The 17,731-nt window shown below is 40.2% G+C and overlaps 1 protein-coding gene across 1 annotated transcript; it reads right to left on the bottom strand.

The window, feature by feature from the left end:
* Positions 1-5,040: 5,040 nt before the first annotated feature.
* LOC130465516 (uncharacterized) lies at positions 5,041-6,297 on the bottom strand. Its single transcript, XM_056834306.1, has one exon. The coding sequence runs from the start codon at positions 6,295-6,297 to the stop codon at positions 5,041-5,043; it is 1,257 nt and encodes a 418-aa protein (XP_056690284.1).
* Between the last annotated feature and the right edge of the window lie 11,434 nt (positions 6,298-17,731).

Genomic DNA, 17,731 nt, shown 5'->3' with positions numbered 1-17,731 from the left:
CAAAAGATATGAACTATTGTTAGAACGCCTAGACAATAGAGTTCAAAGCTAAAGAAAGACTTTATGACTTTATTATTTCACACGGATTTGAGTGAATATAGGTTTATTTACTCAAATGTGATATAAGTTGAATCTGTTTGGCTAGTTCAAAGGTTCAGAAGTATAAAATCCACTTGACAAGAAATCATAAAGATCTAGGTTAAGATCATGTTGATGATTACTTAAGTCAAGAATGATCATCAATGATTGTGTGTAGTAAAATTCACAATCTACTCCATAAGATATGGCATATCTAAGTTGGAATGATCGAAGTCGATTAGTAATTGATTCGATCAATGATGAATCATAAAGACTTTTCCTATAATTTCTAAAACAAAATGCTCAACTACCACCAACTAAACCAAATTCGTCAAAGCTATTGAAAAGTAATATCAGAATATCTTTTCAAATATATATATCTAGAGAGTTGCTAGACTCAGTGGGAGCTTAGTGTTTGTCATTCAACAAACTAAGGCCCAAGTATAGATATATGTTTCATTGTGATTTATTCAAATGAGACACAAGGGTATTGTTTCTACCACGAATTTTTGAGAACATAATGTTTGTTTGCTCGAAATAATGTCCTTTTGGAGATTCGTTTCCAAAATGACAAGTGGGAGAAAATAGACCTCGAAAGTTTTCGAGGCGAACAACAAACATAAACGGACATTCCGGAGGCTTTTCGAAGTGCTTCAGAAAATCCTAACTTATTCTTTAAGGACTTTAGAAGTGGCTTTAAAGAATAGACATCTCTTAGAAGACTTTACAAGTGCTTCAAGGAGAACAGAATATTCAAAGGACTTTCAAGTGGCTATTGATATTCTATTGTTTGATGTTCTATACCCAAGTAGGCATAGATTTCAAATCACTGAAACTATGAGATTCTTCTATTAGATAGTGAAGAAAACATGGAGTTCAGGTCACTGAAACTATGCAATTCTTCTATTAGATAGTGAAGAAACCTACAACTTGCAGTCAAACTATTATCATGTAGATTAATGAGTTTGTGACCTGTAAGAAAGCTATGACGAACCCAGATTCCCTAAAATGGTTAGAGGCCATATATAGACTCAAATGTTTTAAATGGTTAGAGGCCATAAAACATACTCAATGTTTTGATGACAAAATTGAAATTTTGTTGATTTGCAAGAATAGTTTCACACCTATTGGTTGCAAGTTTGTTTTAAGGATAAAAACCATCAAACATGGAATTGTGTTCACACACAAAGCTAGATTAGTTGCTAAAGTTTACAAGCAAATTCACGGCGTGGATTGTGTTGAAACCTCATGCATAATCATAATGCTCAAGTCTATAAATCAAGCAATGATTGCATATTGGTACATATGGCAATTGGATGACAAAACAATTCCTCAATAAAATGTTGGAATAAACTATGTACATGGTATGTCATAGGATTTGTGGATCCAAATAAATGCTTGAAAAAGAAAGCTAGCTTATAAAATCTAAGTACAGATTTAAGCAAACAATTGGGAATTGGAATTATATTTTAGTGAAGCTAATAAATATTTTAGTTTCATAAAATGTACATGATTCTTATAGATATATAAGAAGGTTAGTGGGAGTACATAAAACTTAATTGGTCCTATGTGTATCACACACATATCTCTCTATTGTGAAATAACATTCAAATGCTAATAACTTAGGTTTGAAATTATTCATCAATGATGGACCAAGGCGAAACTTAGTACATACTGGGTATTAAGATCTATTTACAAAGATCTTATGATATTGTTTTAGATTAAGTAATGGCATTTAATAAATCAAACACGAAAGACTCCATTGGAGATATTCGATCCATATGAATAAATCTAAGTAATGAATGTTTGAACTATGTATAAGCATTTACTAAGTTAAACATCAAAGAATCTAATGAGATTCTTCACCTATATTATATGTCAAAGAATTTAGTTGGATTCAGTATCTACTGTAACTGAATGAGCTAAAGTTACATGAATAGAATTCAATTGGAAATTATTCTGCAAAAGAATTTATCATGTATATAATATAATATGAGGATCGCTAAAAACGTATCGTATGACTTTAGGCATGACGAATATATACCAATCTTTATTGATCTAAGTGAAGATCAACTAGATTGAGATCAAGAACACTTATGGTACTTGAAAAGGTACATAGGAATAGTTCTTGATTCAAGGAAATAAAGATATGCTAAATATTGATGCTACACGCATAAACACTGGCAAAGGATCAAGCAAGACCCTTTGGAGTTAACCATTGACAAGGACGAGCTAAAGAGCATCGTGTTTTGAAATGGCAACATGGATTGAAGACCATGAGTTGTTGCGTGGGAAACTAAAATAATAATGTTCTAAGATATAGTTGGAGAGTCTTCCACATATCTGTGAACTGCTTGGATAAGTAGATCCAAACAAAGCATCACTAGCAACCTATACAGTTGAAGTAAAAGTAATTATTGCCTAAGAAGCAATAAAATAGAGTTGTTTATATGAGTTCTTCATTGAACTTGGGAAGATCACATGTCTGTTGACTTAATGGTTCTTCATTGCAAAATGCGTAGAACCACTAATGTAGCAAGAAAGACTAGATCACAAAATAAACATACTCAAAAGTTCTTATCATCATATCTCGAAGAACATTCGATGAATAGGATGTTAAGATTGGCAAAGCGTGATAACTAAACCTATGCAACAAGTGAGAAGCAACACTCACGTTGTAGCACTGGAAATCAAGCATAGCTTTGAATTCCATGAACTGTTTTAAAGATGGGTTTGAGGCCCATGGTTGTAAAACAATGGGGTTGAACATTTACCATATATGAAATGTATTTTCATATTCCATTTAATCTTGGTTTAGTATTAAATGATGAGTCCCTTCAATTTGACGATATATTCAAGATAGACTGTCAGGACCAGTCCTGTGACTAAGAAATGTCTATCAAGTTAACTTGAATGTCAAAGGTTGAAAATGGTCCCTAGTCGGAGTTTTCTATAAAATTGGACGCATAGAAAACATTAGACGATTAGAATGCAAGATGACTAGTAGTTCTGTTTCTTGAACTATGTGGACATGACAATGTCATAATCATTTGCATAGATACTTACTTTGGGAAGACTAGTATCGGACAAGACCTATGAAACTTTACTGTAAGAGATGAAAATCTTTCATAAGTAAATTTCATTAAAATTATTAGACACTAAATCCTCAATACCTGAGTGATTTGAGATTACTTGTTTGAGAACTGGTTGCTTTGACGTTGACCAACCGTCGCACCGTAAAAGGAGGCTATAAAGGCAACGCTCAGGTAATCACCTATCAAACGAAGTCTAATCTCAAGATCGCAAGATTGGGATTGTCCTCCCATAAATCGGGATGAGATGCTTAAAAGTTGTACAAAGGCCACTCGGAGAGCTAGAAACTGTGAAATGCATGGCCGTGCTAGGATGAATCATAGGCTATGATTATCTGTTTATTTGATCAGTTGAACTCTGAAACCGAGGAACACATCTGGACATAATAAGGATGACAACTCTTACCTTATGTTCAAGAGCAAGCATCGAGCGACAAAGGAATTAGGAAATGCACACTTGTCCCTAAGGACAAGTGGGAGACTGAAGGAAATAATGCCCTTGGTCCAAGTATGCATTCTATGTTAAGTGTAATAAGTGCGGTTCAGTATTAACAAGTTAATAATTCAGTGAGATCAAGTGAGCTAAATGCCTAGCTAGAGGCCGCTTCAGTTCAAGTGGAATTAATGATATTAATCCACGGCTTACTCTTGACTGAACCCGTAGGGTCACACAAATAGTACGTAAACTGATCAAGTATTTAATGGCATTAAATACTCCATCTATGGATATTCCGAATCGACGGATCTTGGTTTCAGTGGGAGCTGAGATCGTCACAGGCAAGAAATGAATACTCCGGAAACGATGATATTGTCGGAAACGGAAATATGGATCGTATCGGAAATATAAATATTATCCAAGTCGTAGATGTTGCCGGAAACGGAAACATGGTACGTATCGGAAAATATTATCGGAAATGGAAATATTGCCGGAATCGGAAATATTGCCGGAAACGGAAATATTGTCAGAATCGGAAATATTATCGGAATCGGAATATAATTCCGGAAACGAAAATATTAAATATTTGTTCGAAACGGAAATTAATTCCGGAATCGGAAATATTAAATATTGTTCGTATCGGAAATGAATTCCGGAATCGGGAAATTAATCGGAAGCGTATCGTACGAATTAGCATCGGACGAGGCCTGCCAGACGAAGGCCCAGCACGAAGCCGGGCCATCGCCCAGCAAGCCAGCGCGCCACAACGCACCAGCCAAGGCTGCGCCAGGCCCACCACAAGGCAGGCCCAGCGCGCGCCAACGCTGCGGCAGCGTGTGGGCCTCGTAGCAATGGGCTGCGAGCTCGCGGGTTGCGCGCGAGCGCATGGCGCCCCTCGTGGGCTGCTGTGCGTGCGTGTGTGTGTTGGTGTGCTATACGAATCCTAAAGCTATCAGGTTTCGACTAATGATTAAATTCCTAAACCTAAAAGGATGAATTAATTAAATAAGAATTCTATTAGGATTCTAGTTTAATTAATTCGTATCCTAATAGGATTACAATTCCCTTTCCATACCTCTATAAATAAAGGCCTAGGGTCATTATTTTGTATAGAGTATTCAAGTATTCAAAGTGATTTTTGAGAGCAAAAATTCAGTCATACAATTGCCTATACTAGCCGAAAATTCTAAGTACCTTAAGGGCGATCCTAGTTGGTCAAGCTTAAGGCGGATCCGGACGTGCTGTGGACTATCTACGGAGGGACGACACTTGGAGTCCTAAAGACTTGTTCTTGTTCGGTTCGGGCGCAGCTAGGGAGGGCACGCAACAAAGTGTATGCATCTAAACTATGCTAAATGATTATGTGTAAATAATATGCTTTCCTGGCTTTATGGTTTTTCCGCATGATTTATGTATTGTCATATGTATCATAACCTAACAATTTTGCCTTTCCTTAATTATGTTTCCTTCCAAAGAACTATTCTCACCCTGTAGGTCCACTTCCTCCGGTTGGGATTTTTGTCTGCTTGGGATCTCTATAGGTTGATTTCTTTCCCTATTATCGCTCGATCTCTTCACCTCCTCTTGTGCCACAAGATTCAGTTCCTTTTCTGGTTCCCTACACTCTTCACCCAACACCGCAAACCTCGATCCTTCCAAATTTAAATCCTTCAGTGGTTCCTTCCCTACTGCCTGGGGTCTAGTCAATTGGTTTGGCTGTTGTTGGACCTTCGACGTCGCCGCCTTCGAACCTGACTCTCTTTGATCCGTGTTTCTCCCTTGAATTGATCTAGTCCGAGTATTGGTACGTCGTGGAGCTCTTTGGACCAACATCCAAGCACCATAGGAGTCATGTTCTTCCGGTTTCTGTGCTTTCTTTTCGGCTTCTCTTGGTCTTTCTACCAGTTCCCCTCCTACCCCCACATCCGTTGTCGTTAGGCTTGCTTCAAATTTAGGGCATTCCGCATCTTTATGGCCCAGGTGCCCGCACTTGAAGCATATTTGCCTAAGTCCCTCATACTGAATTCGCCACACCCTACCATTTAGACGAAATTTCGAAAGGAGTGGCTTTGACAAGTCTACTTCAATGCAGAATCTCACATATTGACCCCTATCCATTGATTCCGTATTTTTATCAATCCTAACCACTCGTCCAATTTTCTCGCCTATTCGATATAGGAAACCTCGATCAAAGTATTCCACAAATAGGTTAGGGATACGAATCCACGCCGTCAAGAACTTAATTGGTTCTTCGTCCGGTACGAAATTCGGGATCCATTTCCTTATCGTAAGGTAGCTCTCTCCTATCATCCATGGACCTTGAGTCATTACAAAGTTATAATCTTCCCTTGATGTGAAGCGAACTACGTAGTATGCGCACCCTACGTCAGTTAGGGCTATCTCCCCCTTGAGACTCCACATTAGTTTCAATCGTCGCATAAGCACTGCGTAGCTTAGTCGCTTGTCGAACAACTTTATAATCAAGGAATTCCTCCATGGTGCTCGCAGTCTCTTCTTTTCATCCTTGGATAGAAGAATCACTGGGCATCTACCATCATCCACCTCTAATTCGGAGGGGGTATCATCATCTGATTCAATATCCTCACTCGATTGGTCCAAGCCTAGGTTACTTGCTCCATCTGATTGATATCCCCTCGCTATATGGCTATATGACCTTCCTGCTCGTTCCATTCTCGTGCCTTGATTGATTCTTCCCCCATAGAGTCTGTTTCCATTGCTTCCCCCATTTCAATCTCCTCTCCTTCATCCTGTTGGCCCGCTGCTTTCCGCTTGACTTTTTTTGCTTGATCTATGGATCAAGTCGGCTTCCTCCGTTGAGAGGGTTTTTTCCGCCTCCATTAGGGTTTTTTTTCTACCAACATCTTCACTTTCCTTGCAAATACTTGTAAGTTATAACATGTTTCATTAGTGGTGTCTGCTTATGAACGCCCTCAAACAATTTTAGCTTATATTATTTTACCTTTTGTTTTACAATTAACTCTTATATCGCCATATCCGGTAACTAAATCACGTTAATGTGCTATCTATGCTGATGATAGATTTTATACATTCATGTAACTTGACTGCAATTGCTTAGGAAAAACATATCGAGAATTATTATTTTTGCGAATGAGCCACATATACATGAGTAATATGAAGGAGGGCTAGTTTGCCATTTTGTTAATTGAACATATACAAATAAGAAGTAAATTATTGGACTACTATTGCTCTCATTATAAGTATATATAGTAAATTGAACATATAAATTAAATATTCGTTATACATTCTAGATTACTCATCAAATTACACAAATTTCCCGAAAAACCTAAGACTAATAAATAGGTTAAATTCTCTCAAAAATAATAATTATGGTTGCTAATAAAGGGAATAGATAACCATAGGAGAAGGAAGAGGCTTAGCCAAGTAAGAAGGATTTCTATCTCCGGCCATTATAACAACAAATCTAGGCTCATTTTCGCTTTCCGAGGTCGACGAATTAGACGTCGTTTTTCGGCTTCCTTCATCATTGTTGTCATTTGAGGAAGAACAATTTCTAAAAGAACAAGCTAACATAAGTAAAGCAATAGCAATAAGGCATAACATAAGTGCTAGTCCACTAAAGAGATATGGTACGGGGGTATTCCACCGTTGGATGGCTCCATCTCCATGTACCGTGGTGGTGTTGGTCATGGTTGCATTCTTCATTATCAATGGCGCACTTTCTCTCTCTAGACCCCTCCCTTCTCTCTCTCTACTTAAGGTGTATTAGTTGTAGAAATGTGATACATAATCAAGTTGATTAGTTAATGAATTGCATTTGTTGGGTTTTTTTATAAGAGGGTTTAGTTTAGTGTAAACATGTTTGAAATAAGGAAAAGATGATTCTTCCTTGGGCAATACTCATTCTTTGAAATAATATATTTACTGTAAATAACAATTACCTTGTGAAATTTATATGTGGTTGCACATTAAATACTCCATCTATATATGCACGCAATACGTATTTTTCAGATTTTAAAACTCATATATAACATAACCTTACCGCTTACAAAATAAAGTTATTTTTAAAGGGCATTAATATTACAGTCTTACAGGGGTTAGCTTATATAATAAAAAATATAATTAATTATTAATAATTTATTTGTTAATTATGGTATATTTAATATCACTACAAGAAATCGTACTATTAACGACGGAAAATCCCGTCGCGAAAGGCCAATAATCGTTGATTAACGACGGAATTTCCTGTCGCGAACCCGTCATAAAAGGGGGCCGTCGTTAATAGGAATCCCGTCGTAAATCCGTCGTAAGCCCGTCGTAAAAGACATTTGCGACGGTTATTCCCGTCATTGTTTGGTTGTTATCCCCGTCGCAAAAGGCTTTTGCGACGGGATTTTTGACCCGTCGTAAATAGGTTGTCGTTAAAGATACAAATTCTATATTTTAATGTCACCTTATTGCTTAGCAGATTAGACATTGTAAAAGGAATATTTTTTTGTTGACTTGCTAACAAATTATGTTCTATCCTTGAATAGGATTTACACTCCAAAAGAAGAAACATACTTAGGATATCATTTGGCAGAATTTAGGATATAATTTCAAATAGGACTTGTTTTTTTCATGGAGAGAATCACAGGGGTAAATGGCCAAAAAATATGATGTAGACGTAGTTCGATTCAAGTTTTGGGTATCATTTTCAAGACTTTGCCAACTTTACATAAAAATACACTATAGTGTTTACGAATTGTAAGATAAAAATATAATGTTACTTACTATGCAAAAGTCTATAAATCTTAATTTATGGAAATTTGTCTAACCTATATGGCTATATCCAAAATAAATGGACCCACGAGACGTGTCTTTTGGGTTGAAGCATATAATTTCATGTTACTAATTTGCTTACGCAAATGATTTGATTCAGTTTAAGAGAAAAAGTCATCTTTCGAATCACTAGCTAATAGTTTATGCCACTATAATAAGTCTATACCTTTCACTTTCAAAGTTTCTATTCCGACGTCGTTTAGTTTCACAAAGATGACTATCTGTTACGGGTATACTAGAATGATTACACTAACTTTTACACTATTTTTAAAAATCGCATCAGAGATGTACGCTGGTAATTTACATCACATAAACATGTTATTGTTCTTATTTTTGTACCATTGTTCTTATTTTGTATACCATTGTTCTTTTCTTATATCATTGTTCTTTATACATTGTTCTTATTTTATACAATTGTTTTCATTTTCCATACCAAATTTGAAACCATTGATGACTACAAAATTGTCATGTTGTATTTGGTAATACATAACCGTTGTGGTTTTTACTTCCTCAACTAAAAGATAAGTTAGATGGATATTGGATTGGGCTTCGTCAATGACGACGTCATTCAGTTTCAACCAGATGACTATATGTTACGGAATATATTGGAATGATTACACTAACGTTTACACTATTTTCAATCCCCGCGTTCAACTAGGAAAGAGTTTGGTTGGACTTCGCCAAGTCCAAATCCAGTCCAGAATTTTTTGGATTCGGATAATTTGTCCAAGTCCGATTCAAAGTTTTCCGAGTCTAATCCAGTCTGATCCAAATACATTTACTAAAATCTGAACCCTACCCATTCTGTTGCATTTTTTTAATTTTAAAAACATTTATTTTAATTACAAAAGCTAAACTCATATGAGTCGAACATAAATTAATATAAATTGTGCTATTATCGTTTAATTTTTTTTAATACATACAAGAATTCATACGAGTATTACTATTGAAGTATTGCAAAAGAAATCTTATAATACCAAAAGTCATCGTGTCCACAAAAAGCAAAAGAAATAACCAACAACTTAACAAATGCATAACTATAAATAACGTTATGTCTTGTGCATCTACATTTTTTTTTTGAAAGGAATCTTGTGCATCTACATAATTAGCCAAAATGTTTACGATTCTTAAAAGACAAAAACTATAAAATACATTAAAGCTCAATAATTAATCATCACGAGTCAAATGAAGGTAAAAGAGATAGAGGGTTTCATATAGAGTATAACATTGAGTTTTATTAAGGCCCGTACGTAGAAAATGAAGACTCAATAATCAAGTACTTCACAATATTTTTTAAAACTACTAATAAACATTGGACTTAATTGGATTTTTTGGATTCCAAGTTTCAAAATAATTGACCTAGGAAATTAAAGTCCGAGTTCGATCAAATTTTCTTTAAGTCCGATAAGTTTGGACTGTATTGGATTGGACTTTGCTCTTTTCTCAATGCTCTTACATTTTCTTTACTTTTAACTATTACTCCCTCCGTCCCGGAATACTCGACCCGGTTTGACCGTCACAGAGTTTAAAGGACTTGAATTGACTTATTTAATTTAATAGGTAGTAGTTGATAGTGGGGTATTATTTTAATGTAGTTAGTGGGAGGTGGGTTAAGAGGTGGGGTTGGGGGAGAGTAGGGGTTGAATTTTTAATTATTTTTTGTATGGAGTAGGGGGTAGGTGGGTTAATAGGGGTGGAGTGAGAAATAATATAATATTGTTAGAATATTTCCATTTTTAGAAACAGATCAAGTATTAAGGGACGAACCGATAAGGAAAACAGGTCAAATATTCCGGGTCGGAGGGAGTAATACCTATCATTATACGGAGTATATAAGTAACAATATTTAAAAATTCAATTTCTTAAAATATTTTGATGTTGTATTGTGTCAACATTCAATCAAATATTTTAGACTTTAACATTGTTCAAGTGTTTTTTTTTTTCTTTTTCGGAAATGAAATGAGTATTATTAAATATGGCACTGGGTTTAGGCCATGCCTGGGCCACAATTTTTGAAAATTTCAATATTACCCGGCTCGACATAAAACAAGTGAGTTGGCAAATGATGGGCCCATTCAGGCCCAAGTTATATGGGCACGAAGCAGGGCTGGACTCACAAGTCACAACTACCTTAAAACGGACTTAAAAGTTAAAACCGCTTTCAGATGAAGACAAAACTTATTTTCAGCCATGGGCCATATCCCATATCTCATAGGTGATAGGAGTGTGCTGGCTTTTCATTTTTCTTTTCTTTTTGACGAATAATTTTCATCTTTAGTAAAGCTAGATTTTTACTTTTTAGGATTAAATTAATGGCTTAATGCAAATTGTAGATCAAACAATTGGGTGCCGCATGGGAAAATTGTTGGCCGAAAGTAGACAACTTGACATAGCCTAAGCCTATGATGGCAGTCCAATTTGTTGAGTTGGAAAATGAGTAGGATATGGATTAGGATGAACCCATCAACTTGGTTGAGAGTAGTCAAGATGGCCCATGAGAGTTGTTGGAGGAGCCCATTACATTTCTTTTTGTTGACCCGTTTTTTCAAATCCTCCAACATCACTTTTTCATTTTTTAAAAAAAAGTCTATGGACAAATGACAATAACCCAATAGCAATTAAAATATGAAAAGTTCGTGAAAAAGTACATTTATATCACTTTAAAAAAAATATTATTAATATGTTTAATAAACATACTATAAGGATTCCGACCAAAGAGTCAAGTTTCTGGGCATTGTTTCACTTTTACCCTCCAACCATGTATTTTCTAGATAATTTGTAACAGTGTAATAAATGTATACATTTGAAGGGAAAATGTGGGAGTTAACGCCGAAAATCTAATTTTTCGGCCAAAATTCAACCATAAGATGTGTTCATTAAAATAAATAACTTTTAAAACGTTTTCTCACAAAGTTTCCTTGAAATAATATAGTTTGTATGTATCTAATAGTATAAAATATTCCAGCTGTTTTCAAATGCACGAATTTAAATTTACCTATACTGGTTTCAGACCATGGCCCTATCGTCCTGGATACTTCACCAACACAGAAGAAAAGGGTGCGTACATACAAAATTGACAAAGGGGTGTCTTGATCTTGCAAAACCACAATCAATAATCAAAGAAAGACGTGCAAGGCAACAAGAAGGATCCCCAATGTATAAATGCTCGAGGATGTTATGCGACATAAGAAGAGAACTGCGGGGATGGTGTAAACAATATAAGATATCGAACAACATTATATGGATGAAGTTGTTCGCAAGTGTATGAAGCAACATGGACAATTGGACGAAAACCGGTAGACCGAAGAACTTAATATAAGAAGGGAAGGTTTTGATCAAGCAATGGTCATGCTGACATATTGGAAGCAACATGCAAAAGGAAAATGGGCGGCACTGGGAGACTCTAACACTTCTTTTTTCCACAGGTGTGCAAAAGCAAGAAAGGTGAAGTGTTGTGGGCAAAATTACCATGCCTTAGTGCACCAATGAAGATGTGACACCTGGCACGTATTGCGCCCCCTAAGCAGAAATCATGCAAAGTCTACTCCGGGGCATGAGTATTAATCTAGGTATCTACAATGTATGTATTTAAGTATGTATAAATGTACGTATAAAACCTATACCTGGAAAAGGGCTTAATTAGTATGTATCCCAAGTGAATTACTAAGCACAATAGGCCCAAATAGCCCACTATTGCTACAGGGGATCAGAGAATTGTAAGGAGAAAGGACACGTGTCCTTCTCCCATTCCCCAGCCAATCATGTAAGGGGAATATTAGGTCATTCCCACAAAAACCTAGTACTATATATATTCCCACTTCCCTAGAAAAAGGGGTCACAATCAATACATTCTAGAGCAATTGCTGCTCTGCCTTCTCTCTACTTTCTCTCTCTATAAAAATACAATCTTGTTTAATCTTTAAAAGTTACCAAGAAACCTCCAAGGTATCTCACCGGAAAAACCCCACAACATTTGGCGCCGTCTGTGGGGAGGTACGGTAACATGGAAGATCAACGACAGGACAACGATGCTGGGCGGCCTACGCGCGTAGAGCGGCCACCCATCGAAAGAGAAATGCCGACTGAACATCATACGCCGGCCACCAGAATCACTGAAGATGCCGCACGTACATTTGCGGCCGGGCACACCCCTCGTCACACTGCCGAGGTAGAGGTGCTCAGCGAGGAGGACGACCAAGCCAATCGCACCCCTCCTGGAGGACACCTGGATCCTCGGGTGGATACGGTAATAGAGGAGAACCCTGATATGCCTGTCTCTGTGGGTGCTCTTCGGGCTATTTTGGCTGAGTTCCAAGCTGATGTGGGGAAGACAGTTAATGCTGAGGTACAGAAGAGTATGCTGATTTACACCACTGCTGTGGCTGCAAATCATGAGAGGCCGGCAAGCAATAGGCCAACACTTTCTTTGCGCCCCCCCAAATGTCTGGACCAGGCTGACAGGCGAGGACCTAAGGAGACAGCCGCCAACAAGTCAGCCCAATCAGGCAATGTCTTACCTACCACGCCGAATGCCACGGCGGCTGATCGGAGAAACGTCCCGAGGACGTGAGCAGCCACGCGCAGAGCAGTTGCCCGACTCTGAGTCTGAACTTTCTGACACTGGGTCAACCCCCGTCATGCCGGATAGACCTCTCCCTCATCCAACTTATACGCATCTGAGCCAGGCACGTCCAGGGGCCACCCGTCCAACCCGTCAAACTCGCGGACGCGAGTCCTCCCTGCGGCTACCCTACTCCAGGCGTCAAGACCCTGTATATCACATTCAGGAGGGGGTGTCCAACATGGCCCTAGGGCACACCACCCCTTTTGCAGACTCCATCATGAGAGCCCCGAGGGAACCCAAAGTCAAGCCGCCCAACATTGATGCTTACGATGGTACCACAGATCCGGACATGCACCTCTTGGTTTACCGGCATCACATGTATGTCCAAGGAACAACTGACTCAACCTGGTGTAAGTATTTTCCGGGCACACTCAAAGGAGTAGCCTCTAAGTGGTTCGAGAGACTTCCAGCCGGAACTATTCGCTCTTTTTCGGAGCTCGAGCTATTGTTCTCTACTCGGTTCATGGCTCACAAGGAAGAGAAGAAGACGAGCATGCATCTGAGTAGGATTCAGCAAGGGAAGGACGAGTCCCTGAGGAGTTATGTGAAGAGATTCAATCTAGAGGCAGGGCAAATTCCGGATTTGCCAGATGGTGTTGCATTCGATAACTTCATTCGAGGGCTTAAAAAGGGCTCTTTCAAGTTTGATCTGGTAAAGAAAAGCGTCCGAACAATGGCAGAAGTGCTGGATGAGGCGGAGGCCTTCATTCATGCAACAGAGATTTGCAGCGTCCCGAAAGACCCCAGAGGAAGTGATACCGCCGAGCTAGCGGCAAAAAAGGAGAAATTTGAAAAGAAGAACCGGCCTAACGGGACGTGGGCTATTGCAAAAGAATCAGACAGGGCCCCCGGAGCGGCAGGTCAGAAACGGCCCAGAACTTATGATCGGGAGCGATTCGAGTATAACACAGACATGTACACAATCCTGATGGACATCGGGTCCAAATATGACATTGATCGTCCATTTCCCATGAAGTCACCACCAGAAAGTAGGGACCCCAAACTGTACTGTCACTTTCACAGTGACATTGGGCATGACACCAATGAATGTAAGAGCTTGAAAAGGGCCTTGGACGGCCTAGCCACCAAGGGGTTCTTAAAAAGTTATATCAGCAGGAACACGGGAGGTTCTGGCAAACCCTTCTACAAGAAAAACAAATCCCCTCCCTCGGAGGAAGATGGGAATCGTACCGACCCAGAGTGCGTGGCAGTCATCTCAGGAGGATTGGCCGCCGGCGGGCCGACCATGAGGGGCCAGAAGGATTATGCCAAGCGATTGGGGCAAGTGATGCTGTCCGGCAAGGCCACAGTTGACCCGTTTCCAAAAGTTGAAATCGGCGAGGCCGACCGTGGGAAAATCTCCACCCCGCATGACGATCCTTTGGTAATTGAGTTAAAAGTTGCTAACCTAAGGGTTAGGCGTATTTTGGTTGATACAGGAAGTTCGTCGGACATAATTAGTCTAGAGTGCTTGAATCGGCTGCAACATGATCCCTCAAAAATTGAGAAAATCCACTATCCCATTATAGGCTTCGGAGGTAGTGTCATCCACCCAGTCGGCATAATTACCCTTCCTCTGAGGATGGGAAATAAAAAGGAATCTCGGCGAATGGATGTCCGTTTTCTCATAGTGAAAGATCTGACGGCATATAACATCATCTTGGGGCGTCCCACGTTGAACAGGGCAAAGGCTGTCATTGTGACTCATCTGATGCTTCTTAAGTTCATTTGTGACGATGGGAGCGTCAGCACTATACATGGTGACCAGCAACAAGCTAGAGATTGCTACCTAACCACCTTGAGTCCAGAAGCATGGGGGACGGGTGAAGAGAAAGGGACGTCGAGCAATAAACGAAAATGTGGCGACACGCAACCCAAGGTCGTCAAAGAAACATTAACTATCTCAGCAGGGCACATGGAAGAGAGACGCCCAGAGCCTGTTGGGGCCCATTTCAATGTGGTTTTAAACACAGACAAACCTGACAGAGTAGTGCCCATCGGGATTTCTCCTGACGACCCGCTGGCGGCAGAGTTGGTCCACCTTTTGAGAGAATTTGAAGATATCTTTGCTTTCACGGTGGACGAAATGCCGGGTATTGACCCTGCTGTGGCCGTCCATAAGCTGAATGTGGACCCAAACTTTAAACCGGTTCGTCAGAAGAAAAGGAACTATGGGGAAGATAGAAATCAGGCGGCAGCCGCGGAAATACAGAAGTTGATGGAGGCTGGGTTCGTCAGGCCTAGTCAGTACCCCGACTGGGTTGCTAACGTGGTCCTCGTCAAAAAACCTAATGGTACCTGGAGAATGTGTGTTGATTACACCAACCTCAATAAGGCATTTCCAAAGGATAGTTTCCCATTGCCCAAGATTGACCGGCTCGTCGACTCTACAGCGGGGCATGCCATGATGAGCTTTATGGATGCCTACTCAGGGTTTCACCAGATTCCGTTGTGGCCTGACGACCAGGAAAAAACGTCATTTGTTACTGAACAAGGCCTTTACTGCTACAAGGTGATGCCGTTTGGGTTAAAAAATGCACCGGCCACCTTTCAGCGTCTTATTAACACTGTGTTCATTAAGCAGCTCGGCAGGAATATTGAAGCTTACATTGACGATATGATCGTAAAAAGTAAGCTGAGGGCGGCGCACATAACTGATCTCAGGGAGACATTTGAGACTATTCGAGCTTACAACATGAGGTTGAATCCTAAGAAGTGTAAGCTGAACAAGGTAAGCTGACGCCCACTTGGGAGGGACCTTACGAGATCTATGATGAAGTTAGAGATGGAACCTACCGCATTCAAGACATGCAAGGCCGCCCTATTTCGCGCACTTGGAATGCCGACAATCTCAAGAAATATTTCTTCTAGATATGTGCTAAGCCTTGCCTTACTTACCACGATCCATTGCCCAAGGGGCGGCCTCTAATGGTCATAGTAGGGTAGTAATTACTTTTGTAACCGGCTAAATTCGCCTTGCAAAGTTATAAATAATACTACTCTATTTGTCTCGTAATATTTATTGCTCGCACAATGAATATAAAAATATACACTCCAATGCATAACCAAAGCCTAATTGTATGACGGCCTGAGAAGTGGCCCAGATTAGCAAAAACTCAGCAAGACTAATTGTTTGAAGCCTAAGAAGTGGCCCAGATTAGCACCAAGTTGTAGGCTGATCACCTATCCAACTCCCCTCCCAATATAAGCAAGCCGCTGGCCGACCAGTACAGCATAATAAGTGCCAGCGGCACAAATAAACTTAAATCGTATGTTATTTGTTCAAAAGCCCAGCGGAATGAACAACTTTGAAACATAGGTTGTTCGCTCAAAAGCCCAGCGGCATGAACAACTTTGAAACATAGGTTGTTTGCTCAAAAGTGCGGCGGCACGAAAATATGGCCGTCCAGCCCATTTGACGAGCATGTCTAGCGGCAATCATACCTATTGATTGACTTACGTCAATCAATATCGTTATAGACACGCTCGCCAAAGAAAGCGACTATCACAGTAGTGCCTAGCGGATGCTCAGTTGCCTGCGGCACCAATATCAAAGAGACTAAGGTTGTTTGCTAAAAAGCGCGGCGGCACGCATGTTTGGCCGGCCAGTCCATTTGACGAGCATGTCTAGCGGCAATCATACCTATTGATTGACTTGCGCCAATCAATATCGTTATAGACATGCTCGCCAAAGAAGGCGACGACCACAGTGGTGCCTAGCACATGCTCAGTTGCCAGCGGCACCAACCACTTGGAAACAAAGGTTGTCCGCTCAAAAGTTCAGCGGCACGATTAACTTCGAAACAAAGGTTGTTTGCTCAAAAGTGCGGCGACACGAAAATATGGCCGTCCAGCCCATTTGACGAGCATGTCTAGCGGCAATCATACCTATTGATTGACTTACGTCAATCAATATCGTTATAGACACGCTCGCCAAAGAAAGCGACTATCACAGTAGTGCCTAGCGGATGCTCAGTTGCCTGCGGCATCAACGTGCTTAGTGTACACTCGGTTGCACCTTGGCAATCATACCTATTGATTAAGCCTATTGATTAAGGAATAATCAAGAAGAGCAAGTAAATGCGAGATAAGAGAAGCATCAAAAAACCTATTTACTTATAAAACAACGCCCGTAGAAAGGCGTGTAAAAGTAGCTCAGAATTCTTGACCAGAAAAAAGAAAGAAAATTGTTGTGTGCTCAACAGGCACAATGATACAGACGCCATCAGCGCCAAAACTTTACAACATAATTGTTTTTGCCCTTAGGCACGGGAACGCTTGAATAAAATTTTAAAAAAGCAGGAAAGGAAGCAAATCAGGGAGCGGCCGCATCGTCCTCGTCATCAGATGATACAAACTCAGGGGGCGGCTGACCAAGACGTTCAGCAGCCAACACAGCGGCACTGTGCTCCATTCGCCGCTGGAACCACCCAAGATCATACTCTGACATGTGGCTCTCCCAGGCGTGCTTAACAGCGTCCTTGGTCGCTTGTTCCCCCTGATCATAGGATTCCAGAAGACGCTCACGCAAGGTGCGAACTTGCGATCTGGCCGTCTCCAGCTCCCCACGAAGATGCTCGGCTTCCTCAGCCGCCTCTTTGACCTGAGGGTACTCCCGCAACTGGTCCTGAAGCGCCCGTATTTCCGCCGCCGCTGTCTTGGCCTCCTCGACCATTGCCA

The sequence above is a fragment of the Spinacia oleracea genome, chromosome 1, assembly GCF_020520425.1.
Source record: "Spinacia oleracea cultivar Varoflay chromosome 1, BTI_SOV_V1, whole genome shotgun sequence".
Classification (NCBI taxonomy): Eukaryota; Viridiplantae; Streptophyta; class Magnoliopsida; order Caryophyllales; family Amaranthaceae; genus Spinacia; species Spinacia oleracea.
The sequence above is the reverse complement of the archived record's forward strand: the minus strand, read 5'-3'. Positions and strand labels throughout refer to the sequence as shown.